This window comes from Penaeus japonicus, unplaced genomic scaffold (genome assembly GCF_977035675.1).
Source record: "Penaeus japonicus unplaced genomic scaffold, GWHDUDI00000001_assembly GWHDUDI00000004, whole genome shotgun sequence".
Lineage (NCBI taxonomy): Eukaryota > Metazoa > Arthropoda > Malacostraca > Decapoda > Penaeidae > Penaeus > Penaeus japonicus.
This window is the reverse complement of record NW_028234406.1, coordinates 5,060,145-5,080,144: the sequence shown is the minus strand read 5'-3', so window position 1 is coordinate 5,080,144 and position 20,000 is coordinate 5,060,145. Positions and strand designations below refer to the sequence as shown.

The 20,000-nt window shown below is 49.4% G+C and overlaps 1 protein-coding gene across 1 annotated transcript in view; it reads right to left on the bottom strand.

Moving 5' to 3' along the window:
- Window positions 1–20,000, bottom strand: part of LOC122255300 (uncharacterized) — a gene marked incomplete in the record, with an annotated part of 999,006 nt that overhangs the window by 182,700 nt on the left and 796,306 nt on the right. The window contains 1 exon segment of the mRNA XM_086535919.1: window positions 10,542–10,590. Within this exon segment, the coding sequence (XP_086392045.1) occupies window positions 10,542–10,590 (49 nt within the window).

The following is a 20,000-nucleotide window of genomic DNA, read 5'->3' as shown; positions in this document are numbered from 1 at the left end:
AAAATGGTACCGAACGAAGGTATACTAGACTACCAAGATTTTCCTTGTTCTTTTTGTCCCTACGTTATAAAACTTCGTTATGTAAAGATCGTATTGCCGTTATAGCCTCTTCGAGTAGAACAATCTCAGTCGGACACGTTCAATGGAGTTCATAATAGCATTTTATTCATTCATGTTCACATATACTTTTTTTGTGGACGGTAGAAAATTTGTCAACTAAAAGGTAAAAGCACATTTAAGCAACTCTTACAAAAATGAATGAAATCTTTCAAGATCTTAACGACAAACACTAACTTTGTCTACAAAACATTCTGATACAATCACAATTTTCCCTCAAGACTTCACAATTGTGATCAAATACAATCCGTTGATTAATAACGATTAACTTTTTGAAAGCGCCGATAATGTTCTAGCCAATCGCATTAAAACAGGGCCCTACCGTACTACCCCCCTCCCCTATCCTAATACTCTCTCCTTACCCCGTGCCTCCTACCCTCCCCCCTCCCGCCGTAAATCTCCCCATCTGTCTCCCCTACCCTCTTCCCTCCCCTCCCCTCCACCCTAACCTCCACCTACCCTCTTCCCTTCCCTCCTCACCACCCCTATCACCGTGCTTCCTTACCGCCCCCCTCCCCCCGCCCACAATCCCTACTCTCCCATCCCTCCCCCCCCCCTAACCCCACTCCTCTAACCACCCTAACTCCCCATCCCACCCACCCACCCACCCACCCAGCCAGCGATTCAACACCCCTCCCCCACCCCACCATCCTACCCCACCATCCAACCCAACACCACCCCACCCACCCACCCACCCTCCCTTCCTCCTCTCCTATTAGCTCAAAACTCGCCTCCCATTTTCTTTATCAAACAATTAGGAAATTACACTAACGCTCCCTTCGGCCGATTTACGGGCTGAGCATTTCGAAGGGAGATCGCCGGGCCCGTTCCCTTAGGACTTGTTAGCAAAGGGCAGGTTGCCTCAGGAACGATGAATCTAGGAAGAGCCTGCGAAACAAATTGGGATGGTGGGGGGGGGCGGGGTGGAGGGGATGGGGGGTGGAGGGGGTGGGGGGAGTGGGAGAGGATATAAAAAGGACGGGAAGGGAGTGGGTGGTTGGGAGGGAGAAAGGGTTGGGAGAGAGAGAGAGAGGGGGGGGGGGGATAAATAGATAGATAGGGGATATATAGAAAGAAAGAGATAAGGATAAGGATATGAGTGAGAGAGAGAGAGAGAGAGAGAGAGAGAGAGAGAGAGAGAGAGAGAGAGAGAGAGAGAGAGAGAGAGAGAGAGAGAGAGAGATAAAGAGAGACCCATGATGACACTACACTTCTTCCCCAACACCTACCTTAACCTTTCCCCACCTTACCTCCCCCTACTTCCACAACCCTCTCTCCTCCCTCCCATCCCCCCTTACCCCCCTCCGTGCCTATCACGCGGCATCCACTCTCTAGCGCCACAGGTCATCAAAAAAATCGGGGCATTTAAGGCATATGCATATCTATGCCTCTCTATGCCCTGTAGTAAACGATTCGAAAATATAAAAATCATTGCACACCGTAACCGATAGCCGCATCGGAATCAAATTTCGCTTTCTATCGGTGTTGCACGGGTTGCTATAGGATTGTTGCAACAGTAGTAGTGGCGGTGGTTGCTGTTACTGTTCCTGTTCCTGTTCCTGTTCCTGTTGTTGCTGTTCAGTCCCAGCTGTTATGAACATGGCGCTGTTCGTCGCTGATGTTCCACACTTGTTATTTCAGCTTTTAATGAAATAAATGGAAAGCGGAAAATAAACACATTCCCTTGTGGTTGTGGTGGGGAGAGGGGGAGAAGGGGGAGGGGAGGAGAGGAAGGGGGAGGAGAGAAGGGGAGGAGGGGAAGGGGTAGGGAAGGGGGAGGAGGGGAGGGAAGGGGAGAGAAGGGAGGAGAGGAGGGGGGGAGAGGGGAGGGGAAGGAGAGGAGGGGAGGGGAAGGGGAGGGGAGAGGAGGGGAAGGGGAAGGAGGGGAAGGGGAGGGGAAAGGGTAGGGAAGGGGAGGGGAGGAGATACACGAGGTGGATTTGGTATCACGGGGGTGGGGATGAATAGTGGGGGGTAGGGAGGGAGTGAAAGATTTGTTAGTAATGGGCAAATGTGAGTGTGTGTGTGTGGGGGGGGGTGCGGATGGCCTTTGTTGGTGTGGGGTTGAAGGGTGTTGAACGACCCTTTTCAACCCTTTCCCCACATCCCTCCCCCATCCCCATCTCCCTCCCTCACCCCCCTCTCTCCCTCATTCCCCCATGAAACCTCACAAGGAGAAAAAAAAATAATCGTTCGCGCCATTTCCCCACGCGACAATTAAAGTACTTATGCGAAACAGTTACAGCACCATTATATACGTTAGCAGATGAATTACTTGCAAAAGTGCCATTTATCCCGGCGCACATTTTACTCTGGGCGGCGCTGTGGCAGTGTTGCAAGGGCTTGTTAATTGCATACTTGGCATCGCTTGCCTTTTTTTTGTATTATTTTCGTTTTTTCGTTTTTTGTCGTCGTCATATATGTGTGTTCTTCTAGGCGAATTACCCCTAACCCCCTCCTCCCTCCTCCCTCCCCTCCTCTCTCTTCCCCCATGTTGTAAACAGCTGCGAATTTACAAATAAAGCTATCAAAGGTTGATGGGGGTAGGAGTTAGTGGGTGGGTGGGGGGGGGGGGTAGAAAGTGATGTCTGTAACTACAAAACTTCAATATTTATCAATATTATCATCGTTACCATCATTATGAGGATCATTATTTCTATAATAACTGTCATTATCATTACTATCATCATCATTGTTATTATCATTATCACCAACAATACTTTTATCAATACTTTTATCATTATTATCATTAGTATCAGCACTAGCATTAGCATTATCATCACTATCAAAACTATGATCAATGTTCTTATTACCAATAAAAATAATAATATCAATATTCTTAATAACAGTAATAATAATGATAATAATGATAGTAATAATATGATAATAACCCTCTCTTGCAAACAGCCACTTTTAGATCATCAAGCGACTGCTTTTGAGTCTATTCATCTTCCTAATTTCATGATAATCACGGGATAAGAGAAAGGGGGGAGGGAGAGGGGGGGGGAGGCAGAGGGAGAGGGAGGGAGGGAGAGAGAGAGAGAGAGAGAGAGATGGGGGGGAGGGAGGGAGGGAGGAAGAGAGGGAAAGAGAGAGGGGGGAGGGGAGGGAGGGAGGGAGGGAGGGAGAGAGAGAGGGGGGGGAGGCAGAGGTAGAGGGAGAGAGAGAGACAGCCAGACAAACTGACAGTAAAAAGAAAGAAAGAAAAAAAAATGCCTACAGAACGACCTAAGATCCATAATCCACACCTCGCCCCAAGCCCTGTAGCTTTTTTCTCCCCCCATCCCCTCCCCTCCCCTACCCTACCCTCTCCTACCTCCACCTACCCCACCCACCCCTCCCCCGTCCTCCCCTAAACCTCTCCCCAAGCCCCCATTCCCAATGAGACAATTAACCGCGAGATCCGTTCCAGATTTTAGGAATTCCCGGGAGTTCCATAGGTTCTAACCAGCTGTTCCGGATTCCAGCCATGTCTCCCGGGCGTCGGTGATCCGGAATGCTAATCGTCCAGCTCCTAGGACGGACTTCCGGAGCTACTATGCATCATCTCAAGAAGGTTCTCGAAGGGTCTCTCTGGATCTCTTGGTAAAGTCTCTGGGAGTGGGTTTGGGTAATATGAATTTAGGTTCTTTTTGTTTTATTTCGTTTTATTTTGTTGTCTTTGTTATCTACTTCTTTTTTTATCGCGTGATTTCAAGGTGATCGGAATATGAAGTTGTTTTTTTTCTATTTTTTCTATTTTTTTTCTATGGGAATTTTCCCCTTTTTTATATGCCGGACTCTTTCCCCTATTCTTTATATGGAGGATTATTCCCGTTTCTTTTATATGATGGACCTTTTTTTTCCCCTCATTTCTTCCCCTCTTTCTATAGGAGTTCAGAATTATAGGAAATTCTTCCCTTTTGGATTCATCTGTTCAAAATCATAGGACTTTTTCTTCCTTTTCTCTCCATAAGTTAAAAATGACAGGCCTTTTTTTCCCCCTCCCTCTTCTCCATCAGTTCAAAATGATAGAACTTTTATCCCCTCTATCGATCAGGTAAATTTACCCCTTCTCCCCCCCCCCCTAATTTCCCTTCAACCCTTTCAAACCCCTTTATCTCCCCCCCCCCCTTCTTTCTCTAACCAAGAATATTTCATGCCTAGAAAAAAACTAATATTGATAAGAAAAGCAAAATTAACGATTACCAACTTTTTTCATCAGGTTTAGAGAAGAAAAGAGAAGAGAAAAAAAAACGAAAAATGTAAAAAAAAAATATATACATGTGATAAGTTTTGCTTAAGAGAAAAACTTTGGGTGATTCTGGCCATGTTTTCCATGAGGGTGCAAGGGTAGGGGGTAGGGGGGTAGGGGGTATGGATAGGGAGAGGTGGTGGGGGGAAGTGGATAAGGGAGGAGGAATGGAGTGGAGAGAGGAAGGTGCGGGAATAGAGAAAGGGAGGGAGGGGGGGAGGGGGAGAGGAAGGGAGGGGAGAGGAAGGAAGGGAGGGGGGAGAGGGAGGAAAGGAGGGAGGGAGGGAGGGAGGAGGAGGAAGGGAGGGAGGGATGGTCCTGAGGCAGGCGTAAGACTCATTTTCAATATGAGTATTTTTTTTTGCAATCCTCTGCCCAGGCATCTCCCAGGCCGGGATTAAAGAGTGGAAAATTATTATGAAAGGCTGAGAGAAGAGGGAGAGGGGAGAGAAAGAGAGAGAGGAAGAGATGAGATGAGAGGGAGAGAGAGGGAAAGGAAGAGATGAGATAAGAGGGAGAGAGAGAGAGAGAGAGAGAGAGAGAGAGAGAGAGAGAGAGAGAGGATTAGATGTGATAAGAGATGAGGTAAAAGGGAGAGAGGGAGGGAGAGAGGGAGAGGAAGAGGGAGAGGGAGAGGCAGAGGGAGGATAGAAGGGGAAAGGAAGAGGGAGAGGTGTGTGTGTGTGTGTGTGTGTGTGTGCGCGCGCGCGTGCACCTGCGTATGCCATGTACACAACACTACAACAACCAAACTAACAAAAATGACCAACAAGTAGAGAAACAATACATCCAAAAAAAAGAAGAAAAAAAGAAAGACCACCATCATTCGCCAAGCCCCACCCTCCTACACCCTCCCCCTCCCTCCCCCCACCCCCCTCTGCCCCAGAATCATCACACGAGGCTCTCCTATACAACCTGTGCCTCGCCCTTGATCCTTGAGATCTCGCCCTCCACAATGCGGCCCGGTCCAGAAGCTCCTCCTCCTAACCCCCCCCCACCTCCCCCTCCCCCATACCCCCGTCTAGCTCCCTCTAGGAAGGGGGAGGAGGGGAGATAATGGAAGGGACTGAGGGGAGGGGAGGGGAGAGGAGGGAAAGGGAGAGGAGGGGAGGGGAGGGGAGGGGAGGGGAGGGGAGAGGAGGGGAAGGGAGTGGATAGAAAGGAATGAGAAAGAAAGAAAGGTGGGGAGGGGAAGAGGGGAGACAGGGGGTTAGAAGAGGGGAGACAGGGGGAGGGGAGGGGAGAAGAGGGGAGACAGGGGGTAAGAGGGGAGACAGGGGGAGACAGGGGATCAGAGGGGAGACAGCAGAAGGGGAGACAGGGGATCAGAGGGGAGACAGGGGAAGGAGAGGGGAGGAGAGGGGAGAAGAGGGGAGGTCTGGACAACAATCATAACCTAAGAATCGCCCCCTTAAACCGCCACCATTTCATAAAGGCAGCCGTTAGCCCGCCAGAAGAGCAAAAGTTAAAACGTATATAGCGAGAGTAATAAAGAAATATTACCAGAGATGTAATGGTAAATCCCTTCCTATTACTGCCTATAAAGGAATGTGGCAGAACTAAGGCTATTTTTATATAGTGCTCTATCTCTCACTCTCTCGCTCTCTCTCTCTCTCTCTCTCACTCTCTCGCTCTCACTCTCACTCTCACTCTCACTCTCTCTCTCTCTCTCTCTCGCTCTCGCTCTCTCTCTCTCTCTTTCTTTTAATATCATCCGTAAACGTCTAATCAATCGTCCTATATCCCTCCTCGCCCTCCCCCTCCTCCTCTTTTTATCATCTCTCCCCCTCCTTTCTTCCCCCTCTCCCTTCTCCCTTCATCCCCCTCTACCCATTCTTCCCTTTCTCCCCCCTCCTCCCCCCTCTTTTATCTCCCTTCTTCCCCCTCTCAACCCCTTCTTCCCCCTCTCCCCCCTCCTCCCCCCTCTTTTATCTCCCTTCTTCCCCCTTCATTCTTCCCCCTCTCCCCTCTCTTCCCCTCTCCCCTCTCCCCTCGGACTACAAGCGGGCAATCCTCTACCGGCATTACCTCTGGACGCGATGATAAAACCCTGTCATTAGAATTAGATATATTACCGGGCCAATATTATCGTAGGGAGGAGTGGAAGGCGGAGTAGGAGGAGGAGGGGGATAAAGGAGGAGGAGGAGGAAGAGGAGGAAGAGGAGGAGGAGGAGGAGGAGGAGGAGGAGGGGAAGGTGGTGGAGGAGGAGGAGGAGGAGGGGGATAAAGGAGGAGGAGGAGGAGGAGGAGGAGGAGGAGGAGAAACGAGGAAGAGGAGGAGGAGGAGGAAAAAAAGGTAGATGACATTAAAGAACAGGTAAAGGAGAAAGAGGAGAGGAAAGGGGATAGAGGGGAGGATAGGGGTGGGGTAATGGGAGAACCGCCCCCCTCCCCCCTCCTGCTGTAGTCAGGACTGAAAACGTATTTCACAACCCTCCCTCCCTCCCTCCACCCCAACCCATACCATCCCAAACCCAAACCCTACCACCCAACCCTCCCATATCTCCCTCCCCCCACCCAACCCTCCCATATCTCCCTCCCCCCACCCAACCCTCCCTCCCACCTACCCTACCCCACACCTCCCCCCCACCCATTCCCCGCACGTTAACGACATTCCTCTAACCATTTTGCGAATCTTTGGGCCTCGGAAGTGTCTGAGCCGCCACTAAAAATCTGCATACACGCGCCGCGCCCGAGTGTGAGTGTGGAAGAGCCATCACAAGGTGGATCAAGGGGGCTGAGGCTGATAGCGACGGCGCGGGGGGTGGGGGAGGGGAGTGGGGGGTCTCTGGTGTCCACTCCCCCATCCCCCCTTTTTTTTGTATTTGGGGTGGAGGGGAAGGGGAGAGGGAGGGGATATAGAGAAGGATAGGGGTGGGGACGGTATGGATGGAGAAGGGGTAGAGGGGGTTGGGGGAGGGGATATAGAGAAGGATAGGGGTGGGGAGGTATGGATAGAAAAGGGGTGGAGGGGGAGGGAGGGGGTATAGAAAAGGATAGGGGTGGGGAGGTATAGATAGAGAAGGGGTGGGGGGGGAGGGGATATAGAGAAGGATAGGGGTGAGGATGGTATGGATGAAGAAGGGAGGGGTGGAGGGGGAGGGAGGGGATATAGAGAAGGATAGGGGTGGGGACGGTATGGATGGAGAAGGGAGGGGTGGAGGGCAGGGGAGATAGAGAAGGGGGGAGGGGTGGGGGAGGGGTGAATAGAGAAGGGGTGAAGGGGAGAAGAGATAGAAAAGTGGGGGGGAGGGAAGGAGAGGGTAAATAGAGAAGAGGAAAGGGGAAGGAAGATAGAGAAGGAGAGGGGAGGTATGGATAGAGAAGGGGTGGAGGGTAGGGGAGATAGAGATATGGGGGAAGGAAGGGTAGGGGAGGAGAGATAGAGAAGGGGGAGGGAAGGGGAGGAGAGACGATTGTGGAGGGGGAGGAGTGGGTAGAGAAGGGGTGGAGGGAGGGGATAGAGAAGTGGAGGGAGGAGAGGGGAAATAGAATTAGAGAAGGGGTAAGGGGAGGGAAAAGACGACTGTGGAGTGGAAAGAGAAGAGAGGATAAATAGGGTGAAGGGAAAGAGAAGGAGAGAAGAGAAGAATAGAAGATGAGAGAGATGAGAAGCAAAGGTAGAAGAGGAAGATAGGGGAGGAGGAGGAGGAGGAGGAGGAGGAGGAGGAGGAGGAAGAAGAAGAAGAGGAAGGAAGAAGGCTCCCCACCGCGCTTCGGGTCAAAAACATAACCCTCCCCCCTCCCCCCCTCGGATCATCTCCCCCCTCCCCTTCCGCGGGTTTTATGCATCTTTTCAAGGAATCGTATTGTGTCCTTGGCAGGGCTCAGGGTCGCAATCTGCGCACACCATTTATTGAATTCTATTTCGCTCTCCATCTTCCCTGCAGTGCTGACTTACAGCCTTCGATATGCCCGACGACAGGAATCTCCCTCTCTCTCTCTCTTTCTCTCTCTCTCTCTCTCTCTCTCTCTCTCTCTCTCTCTCTCTCTCTCTCTCTCTCTCTTCTTCCTTTTTCTTTTTCTCCTCCTTCTTCTCCGTAACCTCCAACACAATCCCCAACCCCAACCTCTACCCCTCCCCCTCCACCCCCAATTCCCCCTCCACCTCCCCCCTCAACCCCTACCCCTCCCCCTCCACCCCCACTTCCCCCTCCATCTCCCCCCTCAACCCCTACCCCCACCCCCACCATCCATATTTTCTATTCGGGTCTCCGGTACCTCCCCTCTTCTCTCTCTCTCTCTCTCTCTCTCTCTCTCTCTCTCTCTCTCTCTCTCTCTCTCTCTCTCTCTCTCTCTCTCTCTCTCTCTCGGTGAGTCACCCGACCTCCTTGATTTCTGTCTGCCGATAAACTACCCTCATCATTGTGGCCGTCACGACTTTATACCTATCGTCAGCTGTTATTGCGTCTTGTTTGCCTATCCATCTGTCCCGTGATGGCCGCCCCCTGGCCACCCCCTGGCCGCCCCCCACCCCACCCCCCCGTCCTCGCGTCTGTCATACTCGTGATGTGTATTCAGAACTGCCGTATTTCATGTTCATTACGCTATTTGGCAGCGAAAATTTGGCATTCGCCTGACGGACAACATTGAACATCCAGCTAGCTGCCTCTGCTCCGATTTCTTCATAGGGGTTATTGAGAGTTGCGTGGGTTTGCATGGAATGATTTGCAGGGGGGAGGGGAGGGGGGGGAGGGGGTTTCTTGAAGTCGTTTTTGCCTTCAAGAAATTTCGGGTAAGATCTCCTGGTTAATATATACGGTTGTTGGACCGTAATCAACACTGGTCTCTAAGTCGAAGTTAAATACGGATTGAAGGTCTTAGGCATTCTCTCTCTCTCTCTCTCTCTCTCTCTCTCTCTCTCTCTCTCTCTCTCTCTCTCTCTCTCTCTCTCTCTCCCTCCCTCCCTCTCTCTCACTCTCACCCTCACTCACTCTCACGCCATTTCTCTCCCTCATCCTGTTCCTCCTCCATCTCCCTTCCCCTCTTTCCCCCTTGTCCATCACCCTCGAAACCCAAGGCGTTCCTCGTCCATCCTGCTCCCCTGCCATCGCCCTCTCTCTCTCTCCCCTCTCCTTCGGCTCCCTAACTCTTGCAGGTGATAGTTGATGGTAATAGAGGCAGTAGAGGAGGTAGTGACCGAAGATGTAGGAGAAGTATAAAGTAGTGGTGGTAGTTGGAGTATAGTAGTAGTAGTAGTGGTAGTTATAGTGGTGGTAGTTGGAGTATAGTAGTTATAGTAGTGGTGGTGGTGGTGGTAGTAGTAGTAGTAGTAGTAGTTATAGTGGTGGTAGTTGGAGTATAGTAGCAGTAGTAGTTATAGTAGTGGTAGTTGGAGTATAGTAGTAGTAGTAGTAGTTATAGTAGTGGTGGTAGTAGTAGTAATAGTAGTTATAGTAGTAGTAGTAGTAGTGGTAGTAATAGTTATAGTAGTAGTAGTGGTGGTGGTGGTAGTAGTAATAGTAGTACCAGTATCAGCAACAGCAGTAGTGGTAGTAATATATCAAACTTTGAAAAGTAGCACTCATAATAGAGACAATAACAATAACAGAAAATGATAAATAAGCGAAGGTGTGTGTGTCCATATACATATTGCAAATGAGAATGAGGAAGACGGTGGAACGACAGAAATAGCTGAAATACAAATACATCAACGCGAAAACAAACACTTGTCATCCATGTGCCAATTAACTTAATTTTACGGCATACGATATTGAGTGAGACGGACGCATGGAGAGAAAGAGAGGGAGGGAGGGAGGGAGGGAGGGAGGGAGGGAGGGAGAGAGAGAGGGAGAAAAGGAGAGAAGGAGAGAGGGAGAGGGAGAGGGAGTGAGAGTGGGAGAAAGAGAGAGAGAGAGAGAAAGAGAGAGAGAGAGAGAGAGAGAGAGAGAGAAAGAGAGAGAGAGAGAGAGAGAGAGAGAGAGAGAGAGAGAGAGAGAGAGAGAGAGAAAGAAAGAGAGAGAGAAAGAAAGAGAGAGAGAAGATAGAGATAGAGAAGGAGAAAATAAAAAATCCATAAAAAAAAAATCTTCCAGTATTTAGCTGATACACCTGAACCTCCCCCTCCCCCCAAAAAAAAAAAAAAAAAAAAAAAAAAATCCCGATCTCGAAGAACAAACGACGAACCACAACAGCAACAACAAAACCAATAACAACAACAACAACAAAAAACAACAAGGTCTGTACTCACCTCTGTGTCTGTTGGTCTGTTTGTCGAACATAAGCATCGCATCCTCTATCTGCAAAGAAAGACAAGGAAGAAACGTTAATACATCGACAATGGGTTTGAAAAAAAGATATATAGATATATACAGATATGTCTTTGAAAGTATTTAGATATATACAGATATAGATAAAACATATATAGACACAGAAACACAAAAAAGACAGATAAACATACATATTCATTCACTCATTGACACACGTACACACACGAACTTTTTTTTCCCCTTAAATGATCACAGTTGCAACGAAAGCAACAAGCATCATTATTCGAAGCAAAAAAAAAAAAAAAAAGAGAAAAAAAAAAAAAAAAGTACCCAAATGTTTCGATTCCTTCGAGACGATTCTCGGGACAAGAGCATGACCTCGGGTAGTGTTGGGTATAAATGAAAGAAAATAAAATAAATGGAAGGGGGTGGGAGGAGAATGAGACATCTTTATTTTAATGTATTTTCATAAAGTGTTAATTTTCATCTTCTTTGGTGTGTGGTGGGCGGGGGTAGGGGTAGGGGTAGTGGGTGAGGGGGAGGGGGGAGGGGGAGAGGGGAGGGGGAGCGTAAGTGGAGGGGGAGGGGATGGGGAGCGTGAGGAAGAGGGGAAGATGGAGGGGATAGGGATAGGGGAGGGAGAGAGATATATATCATATATAGATATAAATATAAATATAAATATTTATATATATATATATTTATATATATATATATATATGAATATAAATATAAATATATGTGTGTGTGTGTGTGTGTGTGTGCGTGTGTGCGTGTGTATGTGCGTGTGCGTGTGTGCGTGTGTATAAACATTGAAAAACAGAATCGAATCCCTTCCATAACCCCATAACATAAAGCTAAAAAAAAGAGAAACACAAAGTCAATACACGCACACGAAAAAAAAAATAATCAAAACGCCTTCTTGGCAACTCAAAATGGCCCGGGCGGCGTGACGTCACGATATTCGCGTGACGTCATCAGCCCACACGAAAGTCAATGGGAGGCATACACGGGCGGCGCTCTGGTCGTGGGCGGCGAGGACTAGGCATAAAGAATGGCTTATCCTCACGAATCGAAGGTGAAACGTTAAAAATAGAAGGAATCTATATGCAACATGCAACAGCGGGCGGCGATGGGTGCCTCGCGCCTATACATGGCTGGCAACTGGAAGCGACGGAATGGGGTTGCACCTGGACTTGCATGTAACTGTGCTTGCAAGATAGAGAGAGGAGGGAATGAAGAGAGGGGGAGGGAGGGAGGGAGGAAGGAATGAAGAGAGGTGGGGGGAGGGAGGGAGGGAGGGAGGGAGGGAGGGAGGGAGGGAGGGAGGGAGGGAGGAGGGAGAGGGGGGAGGGAGGAGGGAGAGAGAGAGGGAGGAGGGAGAAAGGGGAGATGGGAAAGGGTAGAACAGAGTGAGTGAGTGAGTAAGAGAGAGAGAGAGACAGAGAGGGAGAGAGAGAGAGAGAGAGAGAGAGAGAGAGAGAGAGAGAGAGAGAGAGAGAGAGAGAGAGAGAGAGAGAGAGAGAGAGAGAAAGAGTGAGAGAGAGAATATAGGAAGAGTGAGGTTGCGGGTATATATTTACATATGTGCGTGAAACGTTTTCCGGTGTTGTGTTTCCTACCAATGTATACCATATACTGTACGTGTTTGCGCATGTTAAACATATATATATATCATTTCTATTGTTATCATTATTTGCAACCATTTATATGATAATAATCATAATCATCATTATTGTCATCATCATTATTTCTATTACCATTATCATTATCATCATCAGAGTTGTCATTATCATTACCATGATTATTGCTATTATTATTAATACCTGAATATTACTCTTTTCATTTTTATCATTATCTTTACAATAAGTTGTGTTTATCAATGTTATTAGCATATACTTGATATACCTACAAGTACGTATGCTTTCGTATGTTTGTATACAGTATCTATCAGCCGCTAGGCTTTTAAAAGTAGACTGCAAAGACACTCCTCCTTCGTCTCGCTCACTTGCAAAGAAACTGCAACACCCCCACCTCCCCCCTCCCCCCTCATCAACACCCTAAGGGGCATGAGTGTGCTATGAGGAATGTTATATTCATCCCGTTGGTGCTTCGGTCCAGCGGGATACACTCTCACTATGTCCTTAACAAACGACAAAAAAAAGGGAAACAGACACTGAGATGTTTGCTTGCAGAGTCACTTTGCATTACGTCTTTGCAAATATTTCGGTCGTAACGTTGGCGGCATGAGTGAAACAAGGACTGGAACTTAAATGAATAAGGAAAGATTTTGCGTGTCCATATATCTCTATTTGTACACACACACACACAAATACACACACACACACACACACACACACACACACACACACACACACACACACACACACGCATACACACACACATCAAATTAGAACTGCAATTCACAGTCACAATCACTTATCCAGACAACAACATTCGCGCGCAAAAAAAAAAAAAAAAAAAAAAAAATACAGCAACCAAAAAATCACATCTAATTTCTCAGTCACAAAACTTGGAGCAAATGGTAGACAAATTAAACCAAAGTTGCCTCCCTTCTTGTTTCCGGACTAGTACTGCCCGGCGTGAGGGGGGTGAGGGGGTGAGGGGGAGAGGAAGGGGAGGGGAAAAAGGAGAAAGAGGGGAAAAAAAGAGGGGGAGGGGACATGGAAAGGGTGTGAGAGGTGGGGAGGGAAGGAAGGAGGGGAAATATGTAGGATGGATGTGAGAAAAGAAGGAAGAGGAGAAAGAAAGACACACACACACACACACACACACACACACACACACACACACACACACACACAAACACACACACGTACGTACGTATGTATGTAGGTACAGGTGAGCTCGCAGGGTAAGGGACAACAAGGGATGTGCATAACATGTAAATGAGAACCTCTGTTAATTTGGAGTTGTCTCGGGTATTTTGTCGCGGAGAGGGAAGAGGAGGAATAAGAGGAGGAGGAGGAGGAGGAGGAGGAGGAGGAGGAGGAGGAGGAGGAGGAAGAAGAGGAGGAGGAGAAGGAGGAGGAGGAATAAGAGGAGGAGGAAGCTGAAGAGGCTGAGGGTGAAGAGGAGGAGACGGAGGAGGAACAAGAGGAGGCGAAGGAAGAGGAGGAGGCGGAGGAGGAGGAACAATACAAAGCGAGAAAAGAGGAATAGACAAAAAAGATGCAAAAGAAAGGAAAATACGACTCAACAAGACGAGAACAGGGCGTCCAGGAGGAAAGAGAAGAGAAGAGAAGAGAAGAGGAGAGAGAGAGAGAGAGACAAGAGGCAAGAGAAAAAAGGAAAAATCAGAAGGAAGGGAAGACGTAGGCCTGGATGGCGGCGGTGGTTCCTTTGTGTCGTGAGAGGAGCTTCCATCCTCTCCTCCCCCCTTCCCCTCCCCCTCCCCCCTTCTATCCAACTACTAACCCGCTCTTCATTCTCCTTCCTTTCCCCTTACCCACCTATCCTTCTATCCCTTCCCCAACATCCAACTCTCCGTCTCCCCCTTCTTCGCCCCATCATAACCCCCCCACCCATCCACCTATACACAATAACATACCCACTTTATATCATCCACAAACACACTCATCCACCCTATCTCCACCCACTTACCCATCCACCCACCCTAGCTCCACCCACACACCCATTCACCCACCCTATCTCTCCCACACACCCACTTACCCACCCACTCACCCACCCCACTCACACACCCACCCTAACTCGCCCACCCACCCACTCCGGGCGTGTGAAGTAAGGTGGGCGCCGCGTTGCTTAAAGAAGATGTTCGCTCTTAATTCATCGCCTTCTACTGGGCTCGGGAATTACGACACGCGACCGCCCTCGACCGCATGCGACGGCGGCAATCACATGCAATTAATCGTGACTCGGTATCTTTTTCTTTTTCGTGACTCTGTTTTTTTTTGTGACTCGGTATTTTTTTTCTTTTTTTTTTCGTGACGGTATCTTTTTTATTATTTTTTTTTTCGTGACTTGGTATCTTTTTTATTTTATTTTTTTCGTGACTGGGCATCTTTTTTTTCCTTTTTTTAGTGACTCGGTATTTTTTTTCGTGACTCGGTATCTTTTTTTTCTCGTAAATAAAAAGGGGGGAAGCACAATTAATCGCGTCTGTCTCGGATATCTTTTATCTATCGGAACTCCAAAAATACGATTTTTTAAAGATTTTTTTTTATAACGGATACTGAGTGTCCCTTAGGTGAATTAATCCCATGGCGTATTTCTAAAACCAGTGAAATACCTCTACGTTTAGACGCATAAAGAGCGGTGCGTCACCCTTGCCCCCCTCCTCTCTCCCCCATACCTTGCGTACGTCTTCGGATTCTATTCATGTTGCCTAATCACTTATAAACTTTAATACGTGACACATTACAACACTTAAGTTGACAATTACATTCCTACTAACTGGTCTGGTTAGCGTTCTCTCAAAGTATGCAACACTGATGAAAGTAAAATAAATATGGTTGTTTACCTGTGCAATCGAGTTAGCAACTCTCTCTTTCTTCCTTCTCCTTCTCTTTCTCTCTTCCTGTTTTTAGCATCTGCCCCCCTTTCATCACACTCTCTCTACGTTATTTCTATATCTCTACATCTTTCCCCTTATCTTATTTTCCCCTTTTTATCCTTTCTCCCCCCCTCTCTCTCCCTTTTCCTCTCCCCCTCCCCATTTCCCTCTCCCTTTCCCTTCTCCCCCTTCTCTTTCCCTTCCCCTTTCCCATTCGACTATCAACCCGCCCTCTCCCCTCTCCCTCTAACGATTCCCAATCCCCTTCCCCTTCCCATTCCCCTCTCACTCCCTATCCCCTTCTCCACCTCCCTCTCCCTCCCCATTCCCCCTTCCCTCCCCTTTCCCATTCTCCCTCTCCCTCTCCGCCTCCCCTTTCCCCTTCCCCCCCTCCCTCCCCTTTGCCATTCCCCCTATCCCTCCCATTCCCCCTCTCCCTCTTCCTCCCCTTTCCCCTCTCCCTCTCCGCCTCCCCTTCCCTTCCCTTCCCCACTTCCCCCACACACCCCCACCCTCGCCACGTACCGCACCTCGCACCCCCTACAATACACACGCGTGCTCCCCGCCTGGCTGGACGCCCCTCTGTAGCGGCGGCGGTAGCGGCGGCGGTGGCGGCGGCGGCGAAGATGCTTCCTGCCGCTTCGACTAATCCAGCTTTAAACCAGTGATGTCCCCCCCCCCACCCTCCCTTCCCTTCCCCTATCCTCTCCTCTCCTCTCCTCTCCTACCCTTTCCCTTCCCTATTGCCCCCTTCCCCTCCCCTCCCCCCCCTTTCGACCAAACTCGGCACTCCTCCATACGGCAAACGAATCGAATCGAATAAGTGTGGAACAGAGGGGGGGAGGGGGGGGGGTTACGTGGGAGGGGTGTGTGGGGTGAATACAATACAAAACAAAAACAAAAAAATAATACAAAACAGAAAACAAAAAAATCCACAACGTCAAGAGTTGTATCGAAGAATAGCCGTTGATGCCACCACTGCCATCACGCTCCTGCGCGCCAGCACGTGCCTCGATGGAACTCCCCGCGTCTCGGTAGCTTGTCTCTCTCTCTCTCTCTCTCTCTCTCTCTCTCTCTCTCTCTCTCTCTCTCTCTCTCTCTCTCTCTCTCTCTCTCTCTCTCTCCCCATCTTCTCCTTCTCCTTAGTCCTTCCTAAGCTGGATAATGACGTCAGCACTGATGGCACAGACGTCACGACCGTTCTGCATGACGCTCCCTCCGCCCCCTACCTCCCTTCCCCTCCACCCCCCCACCCCCCCAACGATCGCAAAAATGGCCCCGAGCCCCCGGTGTCCGCGATTGTTTTTGCGGAGCGGTTTGTATCGGAAATGTTCATCGTTGGCCCGGCCTGAGATTGTCGTGGCAATGGCTGGGTAAAAGGGGGGGAGGGAAGGGCGGGGATGAGGGGAGTGGAGGGAGGAGAGGAAGGGGAGAAGGTGAGGAGTGAGGGGAGAGGGTGGGGAGTGAGGGGAATGAGGGGAGAGGGTGGGTAGGAGAGTAAGGGAGTAAGGGGAGAAGGGCGGGGGTGAGGGGAGAGGGTGGGGAGTGAGGGGAATGAGGGAGAGTAGGGGAGTGGAGGGAGAGTAGGGGAGTGAGGGGAAAGAGTAGGGGAATAGGGGAGAATAGGGGAGAATAGGGGAGTGAAGTGAGAGAGTAGGGGAGAGAGTGGGGGTGAAGGGAGAGGGTGGGGAGTGAGGGGAGAGTAGGAGAAGGGAGGTTCGCAGCAACTGGTTTAGCGTAGTGGTTATCCAGAGTGGAGTTGGCTGGAGAGGGGATGCCTTTAGTTAGCATAGCAATCATAACACACACACACACACACACACACACACACACACACACACACACACACACACACACACACACACACACACACACACACACACACACCTCAAACCAGGAATTAATCGAGACAAAGGTGTAAGCCAGGGTGTTCTCGATGGTAATAGCGGCAGAGAGGAGAGGGGAGAGGGAGAAGGAAGGGGGAGAGGGAGAAGGAAGGGGGAGAGGGAGAAGGAAGGGGGGAAGGAGGAAGGGGAAGGGGAAGGTGAGAACAGGAGAAAGGGAAGGGGGGAAGAGGGGGAAAGGGGGGGAAGGGGGGAGGGGAGGCGAACAGCGTGACAGCGGTGTGGCGGCGGCATCCATATTCATGCTCGCTCTGACAGCCGGGCGAGAGAGGTACTGCGCCTCATTGTTAATTGTTCATGTTAATTGTTAATGCGGGGAGGCCGGTGAGCTGGGGTCCTCTTAGCGCTCTGCCCCTGAATTAATCATTTCCAGTTTGCGTTAAGGTCGTAATCAGTTCCAACACTATTACGAGGTCATTAACACTCGGCCAAGAATGAGAAGGAAAAAAAAAATGTTTTTTTTTTTATTTATTTATTTTTTTACCGCAGGCCCAACATCCGGCTAAACAAACAGACCAACTCTAGGTAACAAACAGACCGACGCACAAATAGTATTAAAACAACAACAACAAATAAACAGAAGACCCCAACAATCACCGAAATTGGCTCAGCTAGACTTTCTTCTTGTAGACACACACACAACGACTCTTGTCCAATTTTCATTTCATTGTTTTGTATTCTACGACGGACACTGCCTTTATTGAGCATTTAAATGAAACAAAGAGAAAATTACAGTATTATAATATAGTATTGTTGATAATAACAATGGTTGCAATATTAATCTGGTAGAGGGTAGAAATATAATTAAAAATGGTTGCAATAGTAGAAATGCGACAATTAATGACGATTTAACTGTTAATGATAACAATCGAGATCACATCTCTAGCAAGACGAATAATGATATAACATTAATATACTGTAATAATTATTAATATAAATATTTACATCAAACAATAAAGAAACAAACAACTTAAAAGACACATGTACCTCATCAATGCCCGACTTGCACATGTTGAAAAAAATCACAAACGACCATAAGCTACAGTAACCTCTACAATCACCAAGTTTCGTTGCATCACTGTATTGCACCTTGTCGTAAATACCGCATGCATTACTCAACCAGAAGCATCAACATCACCGCTTATTTCTCTCTCTCTCTCTCTCTCTCTCTCTCTCTCTCTCTCTCTCTCTCTCTCTCTCTCTCTCTCTCTCTCTCTCTTTCTCTCTCTCTCTCTCTCTTTCATGACCTCAACTGCCCCACGTGAACCCCAACACCACCTCAGCCCCAACCTCCATCCCTATCCCTACCCCTACCCCTACCCTTCCATCCTCCCCTCTTCCCTTCCCCCCTCCAACCTCCCTTCCTCCTCTCTCCATCCCATCCCCTTCCACCCATCCTCCACCCCACCCTTCCACCACCCCAACCTTCCCTCCACCACCCACCCCAGCATCCTCCCCCCCACCCCTCCCCCCCTACCCACCCCTCCACCCCTCCACCCACCCGCCTGTGCACGCCCGACACCTTTCAGCGAATTGAACGGGGCTGCGTCACGTCTCTCTCTCAGTGTCAGTTAACTCAGTTTGGACGGCATTCATACTTAGCCAGAAATTGAATGGACTAGCCTTTTGCTTAATAGCGAGGGCCTGACAGGTGAGAGAGAGAGAGGGAGAGAGGGAGAGATGGAGATGGGGAGAGGGAGAGGGAGGGAGAGAGGGAGAGATAGAGATGGAGATGGGGGGTAGGGAGGGAGAGGGAGAGGGAGAGGGAGAGGGGGAGAGAGGGAAAGGGGGAGGGGGAGATGAAGAAATAGAGAGGGAGAGATAGAGATGGAGATGGGGGGTAGGGAGGGAGGGAGGGAGGAAGGGAGGAAGGGAGGGAGGGAGGGAAAGGGAGATGGAGAGAGAAAGAGAGAGAGATAGCGAGAGAGATAGCGAGACCGAGATCGAGAATGAGACCGAGAACAAGATCAAGAACGAGAGAGAGAGAGAGAAAGAGAGAAAAAAAAGCGACAAGGTTTCGAAAGACACACAGACAAAAGAAAGACTAAGACAAACGCAACCCCCAAGAAAGAGCTAGAGAGAGAGAGAGACACAGAGACAAAGGCATAGAAACCCAAACAAGACAATCGTCGGGACAAGCAAGCAGTGCCACGGCAGGGCGACCGACCACACGCAAGCTTATGTTGACGTAGGGGGGGGGGGGGAGTGCCATCCTTCCCACCCGTTGCCAGGAGAGAGGCCTAGCAACCATTCGAGGGGAAGGAGTTTTGGAGAGAGGGGGTGGTGGGGGATAATGGGGAGGAGGGGTGGGGAGGGGATAATGGGGAGGAGGGGGTGGGGAGAAAGGGGGAAGCGGGGGATAATGAGGAGGAAGGGTGGGGAGGGGATAATGGGGAGGAGAGGGTGGGGAGATAGGTGGCAGTGAGGGGGTTATGGGGAGGAGGGGGTGAGGAGATAGGTGGCAGTTGGGGATAATAGGGAGGGGTGGGGACAATATCACCCCCTAACCCCCCTAACCCCTAAAGTCCAACCCCACACCACAAGCACACAAACACACGAAATAAAACCACACACAACTAAAAATAAACTTCCCAAACCTACTCCCTGAACCTCATCCCTAACCCCTACCTCTTTCCCAGTCCCTTAGTCCCTATCCCCTATCCCCTGGCCCTCTACCCTACGCCCCCTCCTCTACCCCTCCCCCCTCCCATGGGTCCCATCCCCCCCGGCACAAAATAGTTGAATTTAGGACAAACCAGCGTGGTCGTCCCCACTACAGGAATGACGATGCTGAAATGTCAACAGAATAAATGCAAAATAGCGAACTCCCATTTCAATCAACTCGCCCTCACTCACTCACTCACTCACTCACTCACTCACTCACTCACTCATTCTCGAACGCGATTGGTAGTGGTGGTGTGTGTGTGTGTGTGTGTTAGTGAGTGTGAGTGTGTGTGTGTGTGTGTGTGTGTGTGTGTGTGTGTGTGTGTGTGTGTGTGTGT